We start from the raw sequence: 26,655 nt of genomic DNA, 5'->3' as shown, positions 1-26,655 counted from the left end.
ATATTTTCCAATAGCAGCGCTGCTTTCCTGCGTGCGTAACTCTGACGGCACCGCCACACGTACATACGTACATTCAGTACATAGGCACAATGGACAGTCAGTTCACATTATACTACGTTTGCCATAACGAAAAACAATACGAATTTGGTCCTGCATATTTACGTTGGTTTCCTTTATAGAAGTTAATGGCGTGAGAAATAAAACTGTAATATTCTGTGATTCATATCGGTGTGGTATCACTCTTAATCGACTGGTTACTACTGTGTTCAGTTGGAGTATGGATAGATTAAATAGCCTGATTGAGTCATTCATCAAGGGGAATCCACCTAGTTCATTCTGATATAGGCCTCCTAGTAATATATAATAATGCCAAAGAAGATAAGCTACCTACGCCATTTAGTAAGATGAATGCCAAAAAAGAGCATATTTGAAATATTATAGTGATATCAGCTTAGACTGAGAAATAATAGTCTTCCTGCAGTGTACTGAATGTCACAGACGCTGCTCTTTTATTTGTTTGTTGGGTGTGTGCCCATCCCTACCTCTGCTATTATGCACATGGGGCATTTAAGCTATTCAACCAGACTACAGTCCACACCCAGGAAAACATGACACCATGCACAAGTTTCAAGGAGGAAGCCTGTACTTGAGGCACAAGAGGAAACACTAATCTAACGCTTTGTTCATGTATTTTCTGATTTAATTGAAGGCCTTCTGTGTGAGAGTGGCATGTTTTGCAATTGTTTTGGCTGTACTTTTATTGATCAGACAAGTGTTTTCAGGCCTTTAAGGATGGGAGGAGTGATGCACTATCCAAGCAGAAGCTATAAACTCGGGTTGGGTGTTAAAAGCAGCTCAGACAAGAGGGGCCCCTGGTGGCCAAAACCAAGCACACCATCTGTTTATATCCTAATCAAAGGCAGTGAACTGTGATATTATCCATTGCACCTGTGCTGAGGTTATCCTACTGTACAGTTACATTTGAACCTGTATATGTCAATATTTCCCACCCACTATCCCACATTATGGCCAGTTAACAGACTGGGTTAGTGTAAAAGCTTGATACACACAGAGGTTGCACAACTTGCTCATTCAAGAAGTCAGTTAGCCAAAGCAAAATTTATATTTTTATTATACTGCTAAAGCTGTCATTACACAAAAAAAATAACAATCTTTTACTTCCTGAAACAAACTGCATCATAGCCTGTTGAACTGTACAGGGACAGACAGAGAGGTCAACTCTCCTCGGGGGGGAAAAATAAGCTAAAAACTAAACTAGAAACCAGGTTTAACCATACTTTCAAACCCTCACAAACTATAAACTTCTTATTCATTTGGATATACTGACATTTGGCAACTCTGATATATAGTTATGCTAGTAATTTAAATATGTAAATTACAGGATTATAATACAAGTTTTAGACAGGTGGACGGCCAAAAAAACAAACAACAAAAATATTAACATCAACAATATCAAGAGCTGAATGCTGGGTTTCCCAAAACATCTAAGCATTGATATTATCTTTGTTCTGTTGAAATTAAACAGTACAGGGATATTTGTGTTTTGTGTGTGTGGTGCATCCCCCTGTTCACACTATGGATTAAATCAGGCACAGAGATGATATCTTTGTTTTTGTCATCCCTTTCTTTTGCTGCCATCCCTCCTATTGCACCTTTCTATTACATTAAATAGATACGAAACCTGTTAAAATATAGAAACAAACTGGATTTTCATGCTAAGATGTCTTTGGGAAACTCAGGTCAGATTAGGCCAGACATTGTGGGCAGCGTGCCATTTGTTCAACTCTATTAATATAAGATAAGATGGCTACCAGATAACATTGTTTAATAACATTTGACCCGAAATCACTTGGAAATAACTGGGGGGCAAACATTTAAATTCAAATCACCCTCAAGGAACAATTCAAAGTTTGCATGTTGCCATCAGCTCTGCATCATGCAAATACCATTTGTCCCAAAAACTGAACCCATAATACTGATGCAAGCTTCTCCTTTATAAAACTAAAACTTGCTTAACTCTTAAAACACGTTTGGAACACACTTTGTTGTGATTATTAAAATGCAGTTTATGCACGTGTGTGTGAAATAAGGGACATAATGAATCGTAGCAGGACGGTTATGAACATTTCACTGATGAAACAACACATCATCAGATAATACATGCATGGATAGAGGAAATAACTCTATTACTCTGATATTTTATATAAGTATAAAAATAGAGATAGGCTGAGAAAGGAAATGAGATTTAAAGGCTGAGAAGAAGAAAATAAATTAAAAATGTGTGAGTTTCTGGACTAACTTGTACAGCTAAATAACATTTACAGTTTCATACATCTTAAGACGGTGTAGTCCCTCATTCGTCCAGGAGTGTTCTATCCAGAAGTCATTCTCAATTGTGAAAAAAAAAACAAAAAAACGTTCCCGTCACATTTTTTCACAATTGAGAATGACTTCTGGATGGGAGCCGAAACGTCTTGATTATGAAAACAGATGACTACGACTGAAACCTTTTCTACAATTTCATACATCTTGTAGTAGCCATGGTCTCACAGTGCTTGAACTGAAATGCAAATTAAAATACAGACTGTAACTCAAGCATACGAATTGCTTTTAGCTTATAGTCTTACAACGCTGCAGTTTGAGGAAAAGCCTCATATCTCCAAACCATCTTATTGTCCAGATAAACAGAATACTTTAAAATGAACCTATGGTGACATATTTCTTAAATTAAACAATAGATTTTGATGTGATTTCCTAATGTATAGGGTAACAAAATCTGTATGTACTGGACTTATCACCTTTGATGCTATTACAAAAAAATCTCAACACCAAAATTGGAGATGACAGGATTAATCAAAACGACATGAGCATTCACGCTACATGTGTTTCAAAGAAGACAACAAAGAGTTCAATATAACAGCAACCGGACAGAACAACAAAAACAGTATGACATTACCAATTCATAACTTTCAAAACATCCAAAAATATTTTTCCTCATTAACTTCTATAAAATGATATATACAAATTTGAATTAACGTTGAGTTTTGACATGGCGCATCTGTACTTTGACAATTATTAGTAATATTATGAGCAATGAATGTGCAGCAGGTCGCAGGACGGCTAATAAATGCTACAAAACAAGAAGGGGTTAATATATAAGGGCTAATATATAAACACAAACCACTGAGTTCTACGAAGCCCAGCATGTAGATATTGCAGATTAAATGAGATTCAAAGTGGAACAAATTATGAAAAATAAAACCAAATCACATCCAAAGGCATTGGTTATCATTACATGAAATCAATAAACATCCAGTTTGAAGATGTGAAACTTAATGATTATGGCACTGTGGAGGAGCAGAAGGAAAGATACAGAGAGCGAGAAGCACCAACACACTCCTCAGCAACAGACACGTGCAAAATTATTTACACATCATGTAAATACTAAAACAACTAAAACAAAACAGGATGTAACTTGTAGTGTCTCTTATTGTCACGGCATCAAGCATGTGACACTTTTGTCACCCTGTAGTCAACACAAAGTGACCAACACAAAGTCAGGTCATTTGCTTTTTGAGGAGCCCTCTGGATTGGTCATACCCTTGCCCACATTGGCTCTGTGTAAATCTCACGTATTTAAGTATTTGAAATCTGAGAGGAGGACAGCTTTCATAACACAGCACCTTCCTACAGCCATTAGGGTGTCCCTCCAAGTATCAGTCTATGCGGTTCAGGAGATGTCGAACGGTGCAATTGAAAGCCGACCACTGGAGCCATTACTTTCTAGTGCACCTGAATATTGCTCTCTTGATGCTGTGTTGCACTTGCGTTGGTTATTGAGCTCCTTCTGCCAAGTCACTTGGCAGTCGGAATGCTTATTAGTCCCATGATGGTACTGTACAATGCACTCCCTAAACAATGAGTGTTTACATATAATACACAATGTTTATTTACACTGAGAAGCGGCAAACACACTGTCCTTGTCCAACCCTCTGCTTCAGGGCGAAAACTGGATACATGAGTAAAATACGTCCTTACTGTCCTGTTAAAGAAATAAACATACTGTGGTGTAATGCTTCTCTGTCCTTCTTGTTATTTATTAACAAAAAAACATCCTCATGTTTTTCATTACACAGCTGTGGGCTCGGATTTGCAAAAACATTTTTAGTGCTTAGGCCAAAAACCTTTATTCGAGGACCTGTGTAAGACATTAGGTCATCTCGTATAGGCTCAACTTATACAAGGATCTACCACAAGTGGGCCTGTGATCCACTTTAGGTCCAAACCAATATTTTAACGAACCTGGCTTTATACCATTTCTGAGGCATCATAAGCCACATTAGAAAATGCGAACCTGAACAATAGCATATCTGTATATTTTCTTCTCTGAATAATTATAGATGGCTTCTGCAGTGAGGGATTCTCACAGGTGGAAATTTACAGAATGAGAAATGCTACATGTGTAATTGATTTCTCATACTAGCATAAGAGGCCTTTTGATTCTGTACATCGCATTTCTATTGGCAACATCTTTTACTAAAGCCTTTGACCTAATTTACAAATACAATGAAGGGAGAGCCTCACTTCTTTGACATGAGCTTGCATGTTTCTAGTGTCATGTCATCATGCAATGCGTGGTGCGGAGCGGTCGTTGGTGAGGGTTCTCTTGAGCCTGACCCCCTTGCGGATGGCCACCAGCATGTTGCCTTCTCCCCCTTCTCCTGCCTCCTCTCCTCCTCCTTCCTGCCCTAGCTCACTCTGAAGGTGCTGCTGGTTGGGCAAGGGTACAGTGGGTGGATTGGTTGTAGCCTGACCACTCCAGGACACCACAGGTAGCGTGTCAGCATCCCCTCCTCCTGCAAATGTTGGAGAATCTGGGCTTTCTTCTCCTCCCCCTCCTCCTCTGCCCGCCATCTCCTCTGTACTCCTGCTCCCATTAACAGCTCCTGACATATCGGGCACTGTAGGGATTTTTACTGGGATGACGGGCGTACGAATAGGGATGGGGCCTGTGCCCACAACTGAGCCTGAACGGCGGGCGGAAGGTTTTGAAGAGGGGGTGCGGCGGATTGTGGCAACCCCAGGGGTGACGATAACTGGACCGTGGCCTGTGGAATAGGAGCCAGAGGCATTATGGAAGCTGGATCCAGAATAAAATCCCTGACCTGAACACAAAAGATAATTTAAGCAATTAACAAAATGAATTTTAATTTTAAAACTTCTAATACAGTACATTTCAGTATATTACACAGCAGCCTTTGTGATTCATTAGCAAGAATAACAAGATAGTGAAGGACATAAAGAGAAAGAAGGGGGAACATGAACTATTCTTCTGATTAGGCATTTCCATAACATTTATTAAGTGTGTTTTAAAAGGGAGTTATTGACATCAACCAACATGATACCTTACAAACATACAACATCAAGAAGGTAAAAATAGAAAGATTTAAGTGTACATATCCAATTGTGACACTAGAAGCGCAACCTGTACCTGTAGGGGTAGGAGGGTAAGCCCCAGTGTGGATAGGTGTGGCGGGATAGGGCCCTGCAGGGTAGACGCCCTGTCCGGGGTAAGGAGCTTGTGTGCTGGGCAGGCCGGCTGTGGAGGCTGGTCGTTTGCTCTGGAACATGAGGCGGTAGGACTGACTGATGTCACTGTTTCTGGGGATGGTGGAGGACTTGTCAAAGTCCAACTGCTGCTGCTCAGGCTCCTGATCTCCAGCCATTGAGAAATAGTCATAGTCTGATACTAGAAAGAACAAATAGAGAGGTTAACTATGTACTGACACAACCAGATATTGTATATTATGAAGCTAGAGGATAAAAGAGAAAGACCGTCTGATTCTAGAAAGAGTGTGTTACCCTGTGAAGGTATCGTGTCTTCAGAGCAGCAGGGTGTGTTGGTCTGCGTGCTGTACCCACTGGAACACTGGATGGAGTCTCTACTGGACCTCTGGGTGTCCAGCTCCAGACCTCGGGATAAGGCTAGAGCCAGTTCCTCATGGGCCTCAATATCACCAGCCTGGAGCAATCACCCAATGATAGAAACATTTGGTAAAAGTCTGACTGTCTGGATACAGCCAGTTACAAGTTATTCAAGTCATTAAAATCATCAGGTGCTACTCATTAAAGTCATTAAATGGGAATGTTAGTGGTGGGAGGCTCATTCATGTGGTCTAAATGACATGAGAGCAAAAACATCGGCCTGCTGGAAGTTGAATGTGAGGTCGCCTGAAACTTAAGAAACACAGATGGCATTAAATGCAGACTGACCTATGTTAATGTGCTTCGTAGCAGTATTGGCAGAACCAAGAGGTAATTAAATCACTGAACAATTCTGATATTTTTGTTGCAATTTGCCACCAGCTGCAGCAAAGTACTTAAGTTTTCAAGCACAAAGTTGAAAGTGGAGAAGCATAAAAGTAGACAGAATGTCTGAAATCATATAAAGCACCTTTGCATCCAACAATAAACCAGCAAAAAGTATAAATCAGATGAATCAACAATTAATGACGACCCTATAGTAGTGAAAGGCTAACAGCTAGCTTCTCACAAGTTGCTATTATTAATAATGACCTATTAACACTACCAAAGTCGCTTCGCACATTTGAGTCTAAACGGAGAATAGAAAGGTAATAATACATATAATGTAAAAGGTAAATGAAGAAGCACAACACAAAAGTGAATATGTAATATATATTACAACAAGAGTAATTAACCCAATTATGTGCTTGCCAATTGTAACAGCTGCTGTGGAAAACACAAACAGTATGAGACGGAGACGCTGACCTTGAGAGGTGCAGTCACAGTTCTGTTCTTCTCCTCCACTGATGCTGACGTTTGTAGTAGAGCCGGAGCTGGCACTGAGGTCGAGATCGAGGCCGGGCTGCTATCATTACTGACACTACTATTACTGTCCACTACAGCTGGGGTCCCCTTATCTTTCTTCCTCCTCAGTGTGTTGACCATGGGCTGGTCATAAGGGCCTGGCTTAGCCCAGTCCTGTAAATGAAGACATGTCAGTGTTGATACTTTACATTTCTCTGATGTGCTTTTGATGAGCACCTAAAAATCTTTCTCCCTTATTTTCAGCTCAGTTGAAAAGTCTGCAGATTTAACCAAAGTATAAAAGAACCAAACTGATGATCTAAAATGGATTTGTACATTCAACAACAGTAAAAAAGGCTTGCATGTTGACACGGAGGATGGGAAGAAGTTGATCACCAAGACCAAGGTGATGAACAAACCTTCCAGCTGGGGACTCGTGATGAAGGCACCATGGGGCCCAACGTGCAGTAGTGAGGGTAGTCTGGCACCAAGGCTGAGGCGGGACGTGACCATGAACGAGTGGGGCAGGAGGAGGAGATGGAGGATGAGGAGGAAGGAGGAGAGAAGGGGAAGGCAGTGCTTGACCCTGAGCCCAAACTCCCCCCGGTGCTATGCAGGTGGGGGGAATTGGCCGGACTGTAGTGGTCAAAACCATTCGACAACTGGATGTGTGTGCATCGGTGGGAGGAGGGATGATAACAGAACAAGATAACAGAACAAACACACAATGCGATAAATTATTGAAATGATAAACAGTGGAAAATAAAAACAAAACAGACCACATCACTGAGGAGAAATCATTCAAAAAGGAACACAAAAATAACAAGGAATCCATATTGATCACGTCAACACAAAACAAAGGAAATGGTCACAAATGCTGAACTTAATGGAAAATGGAGAAACTGATGCACATGCCGGGGATTTTGGAGGTTCCTTTAACATTTCTGTTACAAACTAAAGTTGATGCAACGTACAGCAAAGTTGAAGTTTAGTATGAGGGAGCTGTGGTGCGAGTAATGCTGGTACAGCACAGACATTTATGTGAAAGAGGCGTAAGATCATAGTGGATGAGTGTGTTTCACCTTGTCAGTAACGTGCTGAGGTGCCATAGCAGCAGCTAGAGAAGAGGGGGAGCTGCAGTCACTGTGAAGCTGCCCAGTCTCTGACACCTCAGAGGACCTGGAACTGGGACAAGGCTGGGACAGCGAGGGCAGCAGCAAGTAGGCAGTGGGAGACCAGAAGGAGAGAGGTGGAGAAGGAGTTGGGGGGGTCAGCAGGTAGACAGAGAGGAGCAGAGAGAAGCAGTTTGTTAAGAGAGCAGAGGCAACTTTTCCACAAATCTCAGCAGTTAGTGAGGAGTACAGCCAAGTGACTAAAAGGGCTGTCGAGAAGGTGCACTGGGAGTCATACCAGCATTAATGGCATGTACATCAGCAGGAACCAAGGGAAGCACAGGCGAAGTTCTTCTTTAGGATTTTGAAAGTATTCTCACAAATGTAACGTGTGCTGCATGATATCTAAAGGGATCTATTAATATTTAAAGCCCTTGTTATTTTATTAACATTAATAATATAATACTTAATACATGCATATAGGGAAATAATCTTTTTGGGTGGTGCCCTCCAGAAGGAAATTATGGATTGGGGGCAGCTACAGAACATCAGCCTGTATAGAAGTGGGTTGAAATTAAAGAGATCCACATTACGTGTAAGCCATGACCCGGCCTTATTGGCCCTGGGTTAAGGAGTAAGACCCTGTAAGCCCTGTTTAGCGCCAACTACAGTAACTACACCAAGAATGAGGCAATGAGAGGGCTGATTCCTGTGACTGTACTGTAAATGGGTCAGGTATGGACTTGCCAAACCACCTTCACTGCGTCATAAAAACTTGGAGTCTAACTATACCAATGTGTTCTGGACAGGGGAACTCTGGTTGCTGGCATGCTAACAGTGCAGCCGCTCTCATGGTTGATCTCAAACCACAAAACCCCACGCAGACAATCCCCTGGACTATCACATTGATAATTATCTGAAACCCTGTGTCGGATAGTTACATAAAGCTGACAGAATGAAACCTGCTGAAAGAGAAGCACTCTTAGTGCCTGTAAAACATACTTTTGACACTGTAACGTGTCATTTTACTGTGATACATTTAATGAAAATACAACACAGTGTGCTCAAGCCTCTGCAAGTTTAACCAAACCGCAGTCTGTCACAGCGGTCGACTCTTTAATAGCAGGATGAGGCTGACCTGTTTTGCCCTGGGCTAGAATGGAGGCATACTAATTTCCTGTGCATTTATGCTATAATAATAGCAGTGAAATGACTTCACCATGATCACATACACTTCCTGCTGCCAGCTAACTGCCTCTCATAGTGGCAAGAGAGATGTGTGAGAAAAGAGTTGTGTGCATTGCTGATTTGGGGTTTTCTCTCTGTCTCGGACTACAATGACTTGTAAATCACAGAGCATATATATGTGGTTTTATAGTCTTGTCTCAGCCATTGTACATTCTTAGAGCCAAAACTATGGTTAAGTGTAGGTAGCTGAGGGTTTTTCTTACCTTTGTTTCAGCTGGCATAGGCGAGGATGATTTGGATGATGTGTATTGGTCGTGTGATGAAGAAATGAAGCCCGAGTCGTGGGAGGAGATGCTAGAGAGACGAGCTGGGGCCTGCTGGGGTAGTGTGGAGCTGCGGTACCGGTGGCGGGGGTGATGGTGGTGCAAGAGGTGGTGTGAGGAAGAGGAGGAAGAAGAGGAGGAAGGAGAATGAGAGTGAGAGCCACTGGATCCCCTGGAGTCACTACTGTTAACGCTGTTCAGACTACTGTGAAAGGGGAAGGGGTGAGGGATGAGGGGAGGACCAGAGGAAGGAGAAGTTTGGCAGTGACAGGCGGGGTAAAGAGAATCAAGTGCACCCAAAAATATGGATAGAAAAAGGAAGGTTGGATAAGAAAGAGATAAAAGGAATAATAAGGAGGGAATGAAGGCAGAGGATTGGGGGGAATGTGGAGGAGACAGGGTGGGAAACAATTAACACAGCACACCAAGATGCAGCAGGCACTGACTGAGGCCAATCCAGTCAAAACAAACCAACATAAGAGGCGTGATATCATAATGACAATAATCACAGGCAGGAAATCACAAGATTTCATGCCTTTGAGACAGCATTTTGAGAATATTCACACAGAACACTCATGAAAAGCAGAAACAACATAAACACTGGGTCTAATTACTGTGTGAATTGAGACTTGAAAGCAACAATTTCAACATCTGAAGCAGGTATAAAAATGGTATATTGAAAATTATGAGAAATACATACAATATGTGTCAAATGTACAAACTTGACAATAAAATGCACAAGAACAAGGCAAAACTATGCCTAGTTTAAGCTTCAAAAACTAAAACTAACTAACAAATTATAATTGTAAAGCTTAAAAATCATAAAGGCAGCTGTCTCACAATGATTTGTGAATTTCAAGTTTTGATTCAATCATAGAAAACCCACAACCCAAAAATGTATGTTACAAGTTTTTAACAGGGCAAAAGCAAAGCAATACATAACCCAGGCATAAAATCATTGGGAGACACAAAAAGCAGAGAGGACAGAAGGTAGAAGACATGATCTGAAACATGACATGATCAATGTGTCCCCCCGCTATATCAAAAAATATTCCTGTGCCTTTAATTTGACAATGTAGGTCGACTTTAATAGTATTTCTCAGTGAGGTGACTATTGTGAACTATCAGTATCAACGAGGAGATGAAGCAGAGGTATAAAGAAACTAAGAATTTGCAAACTACTCCAGCCCATATTGACCACTGGGTGGCAGACATAGATTGTGCAACACAAAAGTCCTCTATGTCCTTGTTCCTCACCGCATTACACTGATATAAGCTGTCTCCCAAGAAGATTCATGACCATTGAAAGGGTCTACAGGACAGTTTTGCAGATTTCAGTAGATCCTGTGCCTATACATGTCATGCTATAATATGAACTCTTACTTGACCAAATATAGACACTGACCAAAATAACTGGAGTAATTTAATTTTCCATTCGGCATCATTTTGAAGCATGCTGGATCACAAAAAGGTTTTATGGGTACAGTTGATAAATGTGTACTTGAAAGACAAAGCCTCTCTTTCACTTATTTGTGGCTATGAGTCTTGTGATTGGCTGTAGGAGCCTACCTGCACATGCTAGACTTCCTGGACATAGTGGTGCTGGGGGATGAGGGAGGCGTTTGATATGACCAACCGTAGTCTGAGCCCTTCAGGTCCAAGATCACCTGAGAGGGAGGAAAATATGAGTCATACTTGTGACACTAAACAGAGGAAAAGGCACTAAACAAAGCTATATTTAATCTAAGGAATGTAACCCCTTTATAAAAGGGTATCTATTGTGACAGTGACATGAAGGTAATTTGTTTTAGTTTTTGTTAATTGTTCATGGACTGTTTGATACTCTTTGATATTGTTCCTCACCTGTTCACTAGCAGGGGGAAGCTTGTGTGGATCTGAGGTCAGGGCTTTGAGGTCATCAGAGATAGCCTGGAGATGGGTGACCTCTCCCAACATAGAAATTTCCTCATCCTAAAAGAATAAATGTTAGAGATGGTGGTAGAATGAGTTCTCATTCAAGAGTTTACACAGCAGTGAAAAACGTCCTCTTTAGACAGCAGCTATAGTATAAAACAGCTCTTTAATGAGAAAGAATATACATGTATTAGTAGTGTGATGAAGTAGAGAGCATGAAAATGCCTCTTTCCAGTCTGTGGGATTAAAACAAAAAGCAAAGACACTGTGGAGCGAGATGACTTTCGGTTGATCTCGGAGTGCTTTCTGAAGGCTCATTTGTCTCTTTCTCCCCCGCTGTACTCACCACTACAGGCCGCAGCATGGCTACGAAACAGCAGAATCTCTGTCGGTCCTCTATAAGAGCCTTCCTTAGGGCCTGTTTCTCTGTCTCTTCCAGCAGAATGTATTTATCACTGACGTCCTGCATGGCGCTGTCCAACTGGGGTTGTATATCACCACGACCTTGGAAACAAAATAGACACACAAACACACACACACACACACACACACACACACACACAAAGAATATCTACATCATTACAGGTATAGTAAAATTACCAACTCACAAGGAAACACGACTGGTCTATTTACTGCGTTCACAATGTTTAAAAATCAAGGTCTTTCTTCATAACACAAATATAGAGTTATGCTTCTGTAACATGCATGAATAATCACAAACATTATGATCATGTAGCAATGAAAGAACATTTGGTGTTTTTGGTTTTCATCACTTCTCTCTGGTGCTGGCTTGGACTGTTACTACTGCTATACACGCTATCTTTTCACTGTGGACGTTGCTATCTTCAATGCTAGCATTTGAATGTCCCCACTACTTTTTGGCTATCACCTCCGCATGAAGGGCCACTCTTGTCATGGAAGTGCTTCATGTCTCTTGTTCAGAGGTGGTAAGAAGGTTATCTACTTTAGGCTAATCTGTTGCTTGTCTTGGAAAACTTCAATCTACTATGCTGAGATAACCAAAAGTGAGAGTTTTGACTATCACTCCATTATAGAAAAGGTTTCAGTCGTAGTCATCTGGACACTGTTTTCAGAATCAAGAAACCTTTTCTACGATAGAACACTCCTGGACGAATGAGGGACTACACCGTCCTATCACTCCATTACTTTTTGTCAAACACTTAAATTCTAAAATTCTAGGGTGTTTATAGACAGGGTTTGTGTGCAAGGCATCTCCAAGACCATCTGGTCCTTGTGCTGTTTATATGTGTGTTTTAATATGCATATGTAAATCCAGGACTGTCTTAGGGGCTGTGACAATCCCAAGGTTATGCTGTTATTCAGCACTGTGTGTCTAGGTGTGTGTGGTTACTGTGTGTGTGTGTGTGTGTGTGTGTGTGTGTGTGTGTGTGTGATTTTAAGAGAGGATACTCTCTAGCCAAGTCAAGCCTTCTTGAGTTCTTTATGGAGGCAGGAAGGCTGGCGACTGCCCAAGATGACATACAGTGGGCCTCAAAGGCATTATCTAACCACTCAAACTACACTTACACACAAACATATACACACACAGTCTTGACTTTGATACATCAAGGTTAAACCCACAGTGAACAACTCTGTGGTCTGTCTGTGCAAAGATAACAATCTGGCATCTTTCGTTGACATTTGACGTGAGGCCCTATTTCATGCAAATCAGTAGTAAAGAAACAGATAGAGTTACACAGGCAAATCATCCTCACCTCAAATGTAAAACGTAAGGATGTGTGTTTTATGTTGAGGACAAAGCAGGTCTTTCCTCTCTGATATGTCAGTATAATCTACACATTATACACGATACAGCATGTGGGAAGCTCTGTTTCCACTGCTTTATCTCTCCATCAGTTGACTAGACCACAATTAAAATGACAATTAACAGTGGCTGAAAGCACACACACACACACACACACACACACAAATACTAAGTTGATGGAAAAGCACCAAATGGAAACTTTTACTGTCATTATGTGCCCACTAGCATCACAATAGCTGACTATTGTTTTGATCACTGAAGTGCAGTGTGAATGTTGATATCAAGTGAAGTTGTCAAATATAACTCTTAACTATGTATTTTAGGTGAATGAAGTTATTTTAAGACAATGTTTGTACCCAAAGTGAGAAGAATATGCAGTTACACTAGACTGTTTTTTGTGTTTGTCATTGTGTAGCTGCCTAAGCGTTTTAACCAAAATAGTTCTTCATAATTTCTGGTAAATATATTGATGACATGGTAAACTTGCAAAGGACTAAGACTAGTATTACTGCAACTGTTTAAGCATACTAACACCACAAAATCAAATAATATGAGTGCTGTTTAGACACTTCTTAGAAACTGAATGGTTGTTGACAAAATAAGACAAACTGAGTTTCCATATATATGAAATCCATTTACCAAGCTTGGTTTGGTTTCTGTAATACTGAGAGGAATGTGAGTTATGTGTGTGTTTATGGCAGTTCCTACTATATTACACTATGGAGACCATGATGAAATAGATGGACTGTGACTGGAAAGTCCAAATTGCAGTATATATTTTCAGTCTCATACAGATCCAAAGGCCACCTTTTGAGCAGACAAGTATACAATTACATTGTACAAGGTTTTGTGGAGAACTGGCAGTATGACTGAGTCTGAAAGGGCTAGACAGGCCTCACTCATTAGTCTGGTTTCCATTGCAGGACCAAACTCAATATTATTCATTTCCCTCTGGGCAAAATTTGTCTTTTTCCATCTTGTTGCCAAGGAAATTATTTGTAAGCTGGACTGACAATTAAATAATGTTTTAATAACTAGTTTTGAACAGCTGGTCAATCGTTATTGAAAGGTAATGCAAAACAATCATGTATCAACTACAGAGTTTCAATTCTTAATGGCAAAATGCTCAATACCTGCCATGACAACAAATGTAGGCTCTGTTGTATTGCTCAGTGATATCATATTCTTGTCACATCGCAGCTGTGTTTTCTTTAACTCATTTTTAAGATGAATAAAAATGTTTTAAAATTTTAGGCCTTAGTTGGCCTCCATGTAGAAAAGTAGCTTTTCAAGTCCCAAAGCCAGCGACGCTGTGGTGTCTCCTTGGCATGCAGTAAAACGAGGGAGCATAGTGTATTCTGGTTGTCTCCCATTAGTTCAAGTCTTGGCAGACTGTATTCTCAACATAACCACAGTGGTTTTGGAAAGACGCTACTGTAAGTTGAGGTACTTTGTCTGAGACAGATGGAAAGCCAAATATTTTCTTTGTTGTTGTTTTGGTAGCACCCACGAGTATCTTGAGTAGTGCTTAGCATTATCGCATCTGGCATCACATTACTTCCATGTGTACTTTTGTTAAAGGTTGACCCATCAAGAAAAACCTTATTCCTTCACTCATTTAATTACATGAAAAAGTTCCTCCTTAAGGCTTACTGAGTTTAAAAGTGAATCATGAGATCACCAATTCCAAACATGCATAGACTCATGATACTCAGAGCGCTCATGTGGAAACTGACCATAAAGGGTATATATTATAAACTACTTTCAACTGACCACACAGACTGAATAATATTTTTTTTTTATATTTATCCAAAAGCCACTGCCATTACTCAATCAGCTGCGTTGATGTAAAAGATGTAATTGCAGGGATGGAGAGGGTTGCATACACTCACAGAGACACACATGCTGAGACAATGCAGGCACATCCTGGCATGAGATGTCAACTTATCGTAAGCAGAGGGGTTGTTAGTGCCGAACTTAAGCTTCTGTTATGTTACAACTTTGTCTCTGCTATGGGTTGTTCCTTGGTTTGTCCACATTCCCTGTCTCTCTGCCATAACTTGTGCATCTGTGCTTTGGCAACTATGTGATTGACAAGGCCTTGATTACTACTTCCTCTTTCTCTTCAACCACAGACAAACACTAAGGTTCATTGAAGGTCAGTGTGGGCACTAACTGCATTGTAAACAAATCTACCCTGAAACATATTTCACAAGCTGTTTCAGTGTTCAATTAAGAGCAATTAGTGCTTATGTACTGTGTTGTACAATTATTATTTATCAGAATCACACATAAAATTGACCCCCAAGTTTCAGAAATCTTAGTGATATTCTACAGTTGTCTTTACCAAACTCAACTTGCAAGAAATTACTACTAATTAAGCCAAGATGAATATGGTGGGGGCCGAAATGTCTGCACACACGTAGATACATGTGCACACACAGGCAAATGAGATTAGGTGCACCAGCTTTCACATGACCAATGATTGCATTAGGTTGAAGTCACAGGCTGTTTCTTAGCTAGGCTGGGGTCTCAGGTCAGAAAAACACCCTCACAAGACACGTATCAAACATCAGATATAGACTCACCAACACAAGCAGACACCCTAAGACGTCCATGAGGTGTTATTTCTGTGTGTACATGAAGTGCTTTTCTTTTAAGTAGTATGCCTAAAACTAGTAGCCTATTCCTAAACTTGATTTAGATGTTTATGTGTATTCCTGTGATACAGAGGTCAGTGAGTTCAGACTTTTTGGATGAACCAGGTGCAGTTAGTTAAGCTAGGTGAAATTATCTTTGCTTCACATCAAATGGGAATCCCCTAAATGAGTGAATGAAAGATAACTGCCAAACAAAATGAAATTAATTTCCAATTTATAGCAAACAAGGACAGTAATATCGTTTTTATTTCCCTGTCAGCAACAATGTTAAGTGCTTGCTTCTAGCAAGTGTATCCCGCAATCTACCATAACCCGATGTCACATGCTGTAGATGAACTAAGGCAAGGAACCCTTCCCTGTCTAAAATTTGAATGACTATAAATGTAATTAAATGTAAAGTTAAGTTATGTAAGTTAAAGTTTTGTTCTGGCAACACTTCCTTTTATTGGTTTCGTCACTAGGTGGCTCGCTGAAGACGAGACAAAGTCTGTGTGTGTGTGAGCAGAGCAAAGGAACAGAAACATGCCAGCATGGACCACACTTAAGGCGGACACCACAGAGCTGACAAAAAAAGGATAGACAGTTTGTAGAAAAAAATGTAACACTACAGAACTGGACCGGTAAAGTAGAGGGAGCCATCCACTGGACCACTTAGGACCCTGTATCTCAAATCTACTGAGGCCTCCGCTTCTCCTTTCCTCTCTCTTCTCTAGACCAGAGCATGTTTTTACTATTACTGTGATATTGATTCAATGAACAAATTCGCTTTTCTATTTCAACCCTCAAGTGGGTCACAGCCCAGGCAGAGCCCAGACAGAGCCCAAGCTCTGACCCACCTCTGTTTCTTGTTCAATTTCCTTTTCACAAACACTTCATTATTTCAGGCGCTTACCAACATGGGGCCTCTAACCCAGAACTACAGACAGTGAATGTGAGGAGCCATAAGAAAATAAAGGAGAGGAGAAGAGGCCACTGTAAAAAGGATGGAGCCTGAGTTTCTGTACCCTTAAGTAAAGACTTATAGGGGACCATAGATGCACAGACTGTAGTGCCAATATGTCTACATGTTGTGGAGGAAAATTGAGCATGCAAATATTTAGCAGCATTCACACATATTTAATCTTCGCATAAAACTCAATATCTATGGTGGCTTCCTCACAATGCAACCAAGATGCTTGGTTAAGCATTATAGCGTAAGCAACAACCTGGACAGTGTGTCTGTTCCACAAACTGACTTACCTAGATTATCAGCTGCAGTGCAGCATAAGAAGAAGGATGGTATCAGAACCACATGGGGACAGGGAGAGGAAAAAGATCCAAGTCAACAGAAAGAGTGCCAGCACTTAACACTAACCCATCACCTAAAGGTGCAGTCTTGTGTGTCTGGATGCCTGTTTAAGCATTGTAGAACTCTAAGAAAAAATGTAAAGCCAAAACAATGCACCAATATGTTTTTTAAAGCAATGCCATTATCAGGTGTTTCCCACCCAGTATCAGACGATACTGATACAGATATGCATTTTTGTCCATACAAATACACGTGCAAAAACAGGCTAAGCTTTACAGAAATGTCTCTCTTAAAGTAATGAAATCTTTAATAAGGTCAAAGACCATGATACTTTAACTCTGTTGATACTTTAGCAGTTGCATTAATAGGCAGTTACATTAATTATAACGTTGCCAATTCAAAAACAAATGCCAAATATCAGCAGGTTTTGTTTTTTTTAAAGCTGACATCCTTTGGTACCAGCAGTATGCTGATACGTTGCTGCATACATACTAACAAACAGATGAAACATCTGAAAAATGGCATTATGGTTACTGCTTTTCCTTTCTCACTGGGACACTGGTCCATTGGTCAGTGAATTCAAATTCGTCAAGACAATTGCTATTATTTTTGCTGGACATGTTTCAACAAAAAAGAGAGCAACATAGCAACAATCCTAGTGCCATCAAATTGTATGGTCTGTCTTAAGCTTATGCCTACTGTGTTTAATGATAATCAAAGTCATGCAGACAGCTGTAGTGGAATGGTTTTATGTAGCAATAATAATGTTAATAATGATCACTACGTGCAGTATAAGCTATATGCCAAAGTTAAATCTACTGCATAGTAGGAGTAAGAAGAACCATTGAAGTTTCTCCTGAACATCTGTTGACTTTAGGAATGTGAGACATCCACTGATTGAAACCTGAAACTATCAACATCCCAAAACATACTGAAAGCTTATTCATCTAATTCCTTTTTTGTGTTTTGTATTTTTTCTCTAGGTAGGTGAATAGGTATGTAGAACCTGAGCCAAAAGAATTGCAGAAGGAAAAAGCTGCTGCCCTCTCAAAGTGTTTACCAAGTAAGGTAATGTTTAGCCTTACTAGATCTGCACAAGTCTAAGTAAGGCCAAACTTCTTCTATACACACTACTGCTGTTCAATGAAAATGTCATATATACAATTTGGACATTTTCCTTTTTAAATTAAAAGATGGCATTTTCCTTTCCAACTTGTTTCTACGACTGGACCCTTTTATGTTTCAATAATCAGATTTTTCCTTTAGTCCTCAATGTTGACTTCTTGCAGATAAAGATCATTAATCCAGTACAGCATAAATCAAACTAAACTAAAATATTACCAAAGTCTAAGTGTATATATATTTGGGAGACCAAAGATTTCTACTTTTAGCTGTATTGGCGTCCAAAAAACAGATGATTTCTAGATTCTTATAGAAGTCAATGAAAACCACATCTTTCTTACTGTAGGTCTGGCTTGTGATGGCAGAAACATAGCATCTATGGGAAAGGCAATGAATGAATTCTAAGAAGCCAAGCCTTTCCTTACTTTGCTTGAAATCATGCATATAGCTAATCTTTTACTGTGAGGGGCGTAAAAGACTCAAGTTTCATGCTTCCTGATTAAGCTGCAAACTAGTATAGTATAACAAAAGCATTTTACTTGTTTGCTTTCCATGAACTGAATCTGAACAAATTCTCTGACAGACACTTGAGATGGATATCTTTCACTGGCTTAGCAGACAATGCTCCAAGTCGTTAAATGCGTGACACCTATACTTAGCTAATTTTTATGCCTGCACAATAAAGATAATAAGCTAGTGTATATTGTGTAGTGGTCAAAACTTTAGGAGTCTTTGGGTACAAGATTTAGTACAAGATTTGTCTCCATCATTATCAGATGAACTGCACTTGGCAGTGTTATTTTTGTTAATTCACCTAAGCTTTGGTTTTAAATAAAAAGATGAAATGCATTTTGTTTGTTTTTTTACCTTTCTTGGCTTTCTTCTGAAGTTTCAGTGTGTCCGAGGACTTCTTCTTTATTTCCTGCCGGGCTCTTTTATACTCTGGTTCAGATAGACAAGGTAAAAAAGTAAACTAGCTGTGTGCGAAGTGTTACGGTATAGTTTTTACTACACTTAGTGATATTATGTGGGACAGAAGTACAAACAAAAATGGTATGACAACCTTTATGTCAACCTATGCTTACTGTCATAATTGGCAGTAATTAATTGGTACTTTACATTGCTTTAAAATGTTGAAGATGTATCCTGATGTCAAAGTAATTTCTGGATCAGTTTATAGTGTTATATTATTGTGTGTGATAACATTTGTTTGTCCTACCTTTAGCATGGTCCTTGTCCAAAGTGTTGACTCCTCTTTTCCACTCCTCCATCTGTTCTTGTAGAGGGTTGATTAGACCCTCCAGGAAGGCCCTGTGAAAACAGCTTACATACTTACTTCTAATCTGAGGTCAGCTTGATCAGTTAAACTATTTAGAAGTAGATATTCAAGACTAACCTTTTAAAATCTAAACTTGTCACTATTGGAATTCATTTAAACCACTTAACTGTTTGGGTTTACAATTTTCATAAATTATGTGTATCCAAAATAGGTTTTATTGACCAAACATATGTCTGAACAACCAATTTATAAACGCAAATGGAGCAAATGCAATATACCAGCCAACGACTTTTGACTCTTGTTTCATTTTATTTACAGACCTGCTCTGCAGGGTTTGTCAGTATATCTGTCACCTGATTATAAAGTAGCAGACAGACCATCAGGCATAAAAATAATTAGGTCTGGTTTCTTTCCTTTCTGTCTATACACTGTATGGTCTTGTCTGTCAATCATTAACAGGCAGTGAGAAAGGGCGAAAAAACAGAGACTGAGAGAACAAGTCTTCTTATGTCTGACTGTGTGTCACAGGAGGAAGTAAGAAGCTTTTTGCAGTCATGTCTGTCAATCATTACCCAACTGTACCCATCTTGTATTTGTGAGTGTGTTTAAGAGGCTGTGAGTGTGAGAGGTTGGCAGCTGCAGGCTTAGTGCATGAAACTAAAATTAGACTTCTCCCTCTTGCAGACATTGCTCTAAAGTGTGTGTGTGTGTCAGTGGGTGGGTGGATGGTGACTACAGCCCCCCTGTGGTCAGCCCCTGCTATGGTGATCCAAGCAGAATCTCTATTGAAATTGCCACCTGAAATTAGAGAGGCCCTTGTCTGTGTAGTATATGTGTGTGAGTGAGTGAGTGAAAGCGAGAGAGAGAGAGAGAGAGAGAGAGAGAGAGATGTGGTGTGTGTGAATACACTGAAACATTATAGATGCTTGTGTTGCCAGTCTATTTCCCAGCCTTCCACGACAAGTGGCATTCTCACCCACACACACAAAATGTCAAGACATCGGAGGTTTTTTAAATACAGACCATAAAAATACCATTTTATTGGAGTTGCACTGTTAGGGAAACAGCTTGGGTCAATGTACGCTAATTGTGAGTTACTAATATAGGAAACACTGCAAAAGGAAATAAACTTTAAAGTCCTCCTCCACTCAAAAATATGTTTTTCTTCTTGTTCCTACAGTTGGATGTTTGAGCTTCACTGTGCAGAATGATGTATGTGCAGAGTTTGACACTAGAAGGCTGTTTTCACATTCATCTGCTGAAAGTGGAAAGTTTCTCTGTGCACATTGAAAATCTGATTTGAAGCGGTGGGCCTACAAGCATGATTTGTGACATCACAAATAGTTTGGAAGCCAATCCTGGTCCAATTTGCAAGTTATACAAGTGGGATGTAGAAACTTGAAGCCACCAGTACACATACACTGAGAATGGACTTTAGAGTGAAGTAGAAGACATCTTGTGTCCAGCAGGAAAACTTTTTTTGGTGGAAAAAATATATCAGACACACATTATTGTTCCAAGCACACTATTTGTATATATGTTTTAATACATGTCTGGTGGGGATCTTTAACCCAATCAGATGTTAATCTTTTAAAGTTAGAAAAGCACTATAGTGCTGACAATTTTTTGTCAGAACTCAAAAATCACATTATAAGCAAATATTGCATCACTTTGGCAGGGTTTGAGTGTGTGTAGAGGGGAGGTTTTGCTGGGACATACGTTAATATTACCTTTTTAGCTCAACCAAACCACCGTGATGGGGCTTATTGACATGGTAACCTCATTGAAATCTCCGGCCCCTCCCAACCCCTCTTACATCCCAGCCAAGCATTCACCAAAATTGGGATATATCAGGTCCTGTATGTTGGTTCATGTCAGTAGTACTGTGGTTGAGGAGAGATGAAGAAAGGGTAAAACAGTAATATTGCTTACATGGAGAACTGTTTGAGTTTAGCCTCTATGCTGCGATGTCTCATACACATCCTGGTCAACGCTGATCCAATGTCTCTGGTCCCACCTGAAAGACATAAAAAAAGACAACAAATTACTATTTAAAAATACACAGCAAACACCATTACTCCAGAATTGCAGCTGCATCATTTAGCAGGAAGTTTAAATATATAGGTAACTGAAGAAAATTCATTAATTAGCACAGTGATAAAATACAAACATTGGGATGTTAAAATACATATTTAAATCTGAATTTACTATTCATTAATTTCCTATGTGAAAAGATGTAACTGAACTACATTGACCACAATTCATTGTACCTCTTGTAGGTTGCTGTACATCTAAAAACTGGATGGAAAGCAGTTTGGTAATCATATTGAAGTGCAGTATATAATAGTCAATAAGGTTGCTAATGAATTCACTTCATACTAGACTGAGAGTGACTTTGCTGCTGGGAAAAAAATTGTGGCTGGACCTTCTAAATAAAACATCTGTAACAAGCACTCATTGACCCCACTCTCTCCACTGTGGGAATCAGTAAACACTGAGTTACGAATTGCACACATATTCAGGTCAAGAGAAGTGATGGGAAGTTGGAGCTGGAGCCTAGTAAATGTGTTTGAGGCTAGTGTCAGTTTCCTTCACACAGGCTAACTATCTGTCCACTGGAAGGCCTCAGGCTGGACAGCTAAGCAGGAACTTGACATTGATTGACAGAACTATTGTCTGCCTGCTCAGTATGACTAGCTGGTTTCTCTGTGGGATTGAGGCACCACTGTGTGTGTGCGTGTCTACATGTGTGCATGAGAGAGAGAGAGAGAGAGAGAGAGAGAGAGAGAGAGAGAGCGGGCGAGCGAGCAAGAGAGAGAGACAGTGTGGGTGTGAAACTGTGTGGAGTTCTTGCGACATTCTGTTCAGTGTATCAGAAACAGAGTGATACTCTCAGTTTGTGTGTGCATGGTTGTGTGTGTGTGCATGGTTGTGTGCGCGTGTGTGTGTGTGTGTTAGAGACAGTTTGGTTGTGATGATCTGATGTGAAGTGTGAATCCCCTCCAACAGAGCAAGCCATTCTGCTGTCAGCACAGTCCTTGCTGCACGCAGAGACACACACACAGAGCTGTCACTCACTCACTCACTCACATTCAGATTCACAACACACACGTACACACTGTGTCAGAGGCTGGACAAAACAAATGCAAGAGGCTGCTTGGCCTACAACACTCACTCATGGTGGTTGGGGTGATACAAAAAAAATCCTGTAAAACAGGAAATCCTTACAGATCAGGAGAGACAACCTTTCAAATTTAAATTGTTGTTTCAAGTGGTCTGAGTTAAAATTCAACAAAAATTATTATTAAATAGCAATGTGATCAGGGCCAAGCAAAACTATATAGCAGTGACATCTTATATTGGTGTGAGATTTCATTGGAACTACAGCTGAATACACACATGCGCGTGCTATGTGTGTGTGTGAATGGATACAGTGTTTTCTTGTGTGTATCTTGAGAGTGTAAATTAAAATGTAGTTACATCGATGTGATATTTGGTGTCAATGTTGCAAAATGTGCAAATTGGTACTATATGACAAGTTTTGTGTTAAATCTCCTCTGTAGTTTTCAGTCTCAGTTGCTGTGTGATTATGAACAAACTGTTTGTCTAAGAACTGGTTTTCAGACAATCTGCATCTGTCTTGCTCTTCTAAAAGACCTGAATTAGCTCACTGTGCTTTTGACTGCTCAGTGAAGGACAGAGGCAAACTGTAACACAGAGAGATACAGGGTGACAGTGAATTAAGCTATTCTAGATGGCAAATTACAACTTTCCCGTACCTTTCAACAATATATGATTTAATGTCAGTCCCATTGAGCCCATTACGACCTCAAATGTAACCATCTATCCATTCATTCATCCATTCCTCTTTTACTGTGCATGCTTGTTATAGCAGAGGGTGTGGCTACTACATGCCATAAAGGACCTTTCTGTTATACAACACCAAAATGTTCATTCATTCCTGCGTTGACTTGTTTAGTCATCCTATCCATCCATCCATCCATCTGCTCACCTCTCCCTTACTATGACTGCTTGTTATTCTAGAGGGTGAGGCTAATAGATGCCACAGTGCCACGGGGAGGCCACACAGCCAAAGAAAAAAGAAACTAAGCAGGAGTTAGTGCTGGCTTAAGTTTTTCATTAGAAAAATACTACCCATGTTGTCAAGGGAAGACTTTGGTTTCAGCTGATTATTCATTTTGCCCCTACCCCACCCCCACTCCGGGATTTGATATGAGGCATATAAGAGAACCAGAATCTGCTCTTGGCACAGGTGCGCCATTATGGGTGTTTTAGAAAGACTAAACTGTAGCTCACACTCAAGTCAGATTTTGTGAGATTATTGCAATACCCCCATTTCCATTTGAATAGAGTTCTACTGAATGGCACATTTGCTTTCAAGGAGTCATAACTGAAAGCGTCTACTGCTATCACACAAGAGACGGGCATACAAGAGAAATTTGTCTGCAGATGTCAGCATTGCTCAAGACGTGGGCATAAAAAACTCCTCCCATGCATAAACGGGCAAAAATTCCAGGTAACTGAGCCTTGCAACTAAAACTGTTTACACCATAGCAAGATGATAATCATGATAAAAGTCTTTTGTTGAATTAAAATAATTCAGCAATACCCCATATTCCATGCGTGAAAGAGTTTTTCCCTCTCACAGCAGGTAGCTAGTCAATGTGGCCTCTGCCATGACTGCCAGTTACCGTGGAAACTGTATATGTATGTGTGTGCCTCCTACAATCTGACTTTGGTTCCAATAGTATTACAGGGAAACAGAGATTGTGTTACAGTGTGTGTGATGTTAAGTTTTGTGACTGTTTGATTTTGCATATTTTTTGTCAGAATCAGAATCAGAAATACTTTATTGATCCCTGAAGGGAAACTCTTTGTTACAGCAGCTCGTCAGTGCACACAGGAGAAAGTACTAGCAAAAAATATAATACAATACACTATAAAAAACACTATAAAAACAGGTCAGAAAATAAATTAAGTACCACGTGGGTGTAAGTGAAAATAAGTGTGAAGTACCAAATGGGTTTACCGGTTGATGATGATAATACAGTATAATAATACAATGTAATAATATAAGTAATAAGTAATACGCAGTGGTGCATGTACTGTCAAATTAAGTGTAGATTATTGAGATTATTAAGATATTGCACAGCAGTAGGTATATAATATCAATATCAATAAATAGGAAAAACTAACATAGGAAAACTAAATATTGCACGGGAGTAGTACACAGAATATTGCACAATTATTCAAGTATGGCAGAGATGTAATGATCAATGTCCAGTTTAGTGACCTAGGGTCATACAGACTGACACTTAGAGGGAGGCGTTAAAGAGTTTGATGGCCACAGGCAGGAATGACTTCCTGTGGCACTCTGTGGTGCTTTTTGGCTGGATAAGTCTTCCGCTGAAGGTGCTCCTTTGCTTGACCAGCACGTCATGGAGTGGGTGGGAGACACTGTCCAAGATGGCATGTAGTTTGGCCAGCATCCTCCTCTCTGACACCACCGCCAGAGAGTCCAGCTCCACCCCCATAATAAGTCATATTGCGATACAGTGATATTGTGAAAAATATTCTTATTAAATCATGATATTTATTTCAAGCAAATTGCCTGTTACGAGCGCACACATTTACATGCAGTCAGAAGAAGTATTAAGGGTTAGGATGCTGGCCAAAAGTGGATATCAGGCAAATATGCCCTGATAGTGGAAAGTTGTTTTGTTGCTCTCAGGATAAAAGTGGCTGCTAACACGCATCGTCTTCTCTGTCTAACACCCAGTGACCCCTGGATAGAAATAGCTCCAGTTGTCTACCAACACACAGACACAGACACAGACGCACACACACAGACACACACACACTCACACAGACACACAGAGAGAGAGAGAGAGAGCGAGAGAGAGAGAGAGAGAGAGAGAGAGAGAGAGAGAGAGAGAGAGAGAGAGAGAGAGAAGCAAGCTTCAATTGCTTCACTGCCAGGCCAGAGGACTGCTTTGTGTGCGTGTGTATGTAGTGGCATAGTTGGTTGTCAGTAGAAATAGCTGCTGTGTGACATGGTTGTTTCAGAGGCTTGTAATTATTCCTGCACCACCAACACTTGAAAACACACACATACACACTATAAGCTCCACTCTTTGGTGAATTTGTGTACAAACGATGCTAAACTGACACCTTTAAAAAAAAAAAAATCTAGTGAGCAAGTAGGCAGCACCAGCAACTTTGAGAAAGAAAAAGCATATTTGTCCACAGAATGTTTTAATGTTTCAAAGTATTTTGGCTAGTGCATGATTTTGTTAGCGTTTCAATCAACACCAACCATCCCAAGCCTAGCCAATCAACAGTGTCCCACAGTAGAGAGTATACAGTATAAAATCAATGGATTGTCTTGCACCTGTATTTATTTACTCCACCTACTTGGTGTTAATTAATTCTCTCACTACTGTCAAAAAATTTCTATCAAGTGATCGATGAAAGCTATAAGTACAAAAAAATATGTGTATGTCAGGTTGTAACCCTAAGAAACCACTACTTTTCATATATTCCTAACAAAGCTTTGTCTCTTGGTCTCTGATACTTCAGCTTTCTGTGGGAACTAGTCTATTGGGACATTTGTGACAGAGGTGATAGTTTTCTGTCAATGTGTGTGTGTGTCTATGTGTGTATGAGAGTGAGAGAGATAGTATGGCAATTTGATGTCGAGTTGCCAAGTCTGTCTCTGTCCTCAACCCCCTTCAAGACTGTTCCTTGGAATGTCACACTGTGCTGACACAGAGTGCGTGTGTCTGTGTGCGTTTATGCATTTTGTAAGAAAGCATTAGAAAGAAAGGACTTTGAAAGGACAGTAGATTAAAAGGATGATGTATCAATGTATTGGAAACATAAATGTTATAAAAAAGCTTCTCTATGCATTCATATAAAAGACATAAGAGAAAGAGAGAGGGAAGGAGGATAAACACTTAAGAGTAAAAGCGCCGAAGGAATATTTGAGAAAGAGAGAGAGTGATTTAGTCGGGGTAGTTTTGACATGAGGACCAGGGAGGCCTGCTAGCTAAAACCAACTCTATATGGGCCAGATGGTCGCTGTTAACTATGGGCCAGTGGTTACACTGATAG

General features: G+C 40.1%; 1 protein-coding gene across 8 annotated transcripts in view; it reads right to left on the bottom strand.

Annotated features, from left to right (window-relative positions):
• Positions 1-1,114: 1,114 nt before the first annotated feature.
• The window catches only part of LOC122881864 (protein MTSS 1-like), a 57,722-nt gene continuing 32,181 nt past the window's right edge, over positions 1,115-26,655 (bottom strand). The window contains exons 4-17 of one of the 8 annotated variants that reach the window (XM_044208547.1): positions 21,454-21,538; positions 19,462-19,553; positions 19,110-19,184; positions 17,072-17,083; positions 11,733-11,890; positions 11,336-11,443; positions 11,042-11,139; positions 9,413-9,677; positions 7,932-8,045; positions 7,269-7,511; positions 6,811-7,023; positions 5,884-6,043; positions 5,513-5,770; positions 1,115-5,186 (exon numbers count right to left, since the gene is read on the bottom strand). In XM_044208547.1, the coding sequence (XP_044064482.1) occupies positions 4,645-5,186; positions 5,513-5,770; positions 5,884-6,043; positions 6,811-7,023; positions 7,269-7,511; positions 7,932-8,045; positions 9,413-9,677; positions 11,042-11,139; positions 11,336-11,443; positions 11,733-11,890; positions 17,072-17,083; positions 19,110-19,184; positions 19,462-19,553; positions 21,454-21,538 (2,423 nt within the window). In that variant the 3' untranslated portion in view covers positions 1,115-4,644. The remainder of the gene's footprint in view (positions 5,187-5,512; positions 5,771-5,883; positions 6,044-6,810; positions 7,024-7,268; positions 7,512-7,931; positions 8,046-9,412; positions 9,678-11,041; positions 11,140-11,335; positions 11,444-11,732; positions 11,891-17,071; positions 17,084-19,109; positions 19,185-19,461; positions 19,554-21,453; positions 21,539-26,655) is intronic. The other 7 variants (XM_044208550.1, XM_044208553.1, XM_044208555.1 and 4 more) reach the window with 7 other exon arrangements.

The sequence above is a fragment of the Siniperca chuatsi genome, linkage group LG9 (assembly GCF_020085105.1).
Source record: "Siniperca chuatsi isolate FFG_IHB_CAS linkage group LG9, ASM2008510v1, whole genome shotgun sequence".
NCBI lineage: Eukaryota > Metazoa > Chordata > Actinopteri > Centrarchiformes > Sinipercidae > Siniperca > Siniperca chuatsi.
Note: the sequence above shows the minus strand (reverse complement) of the source record. Positions and strands in the feature narration are given on the sequence as shown.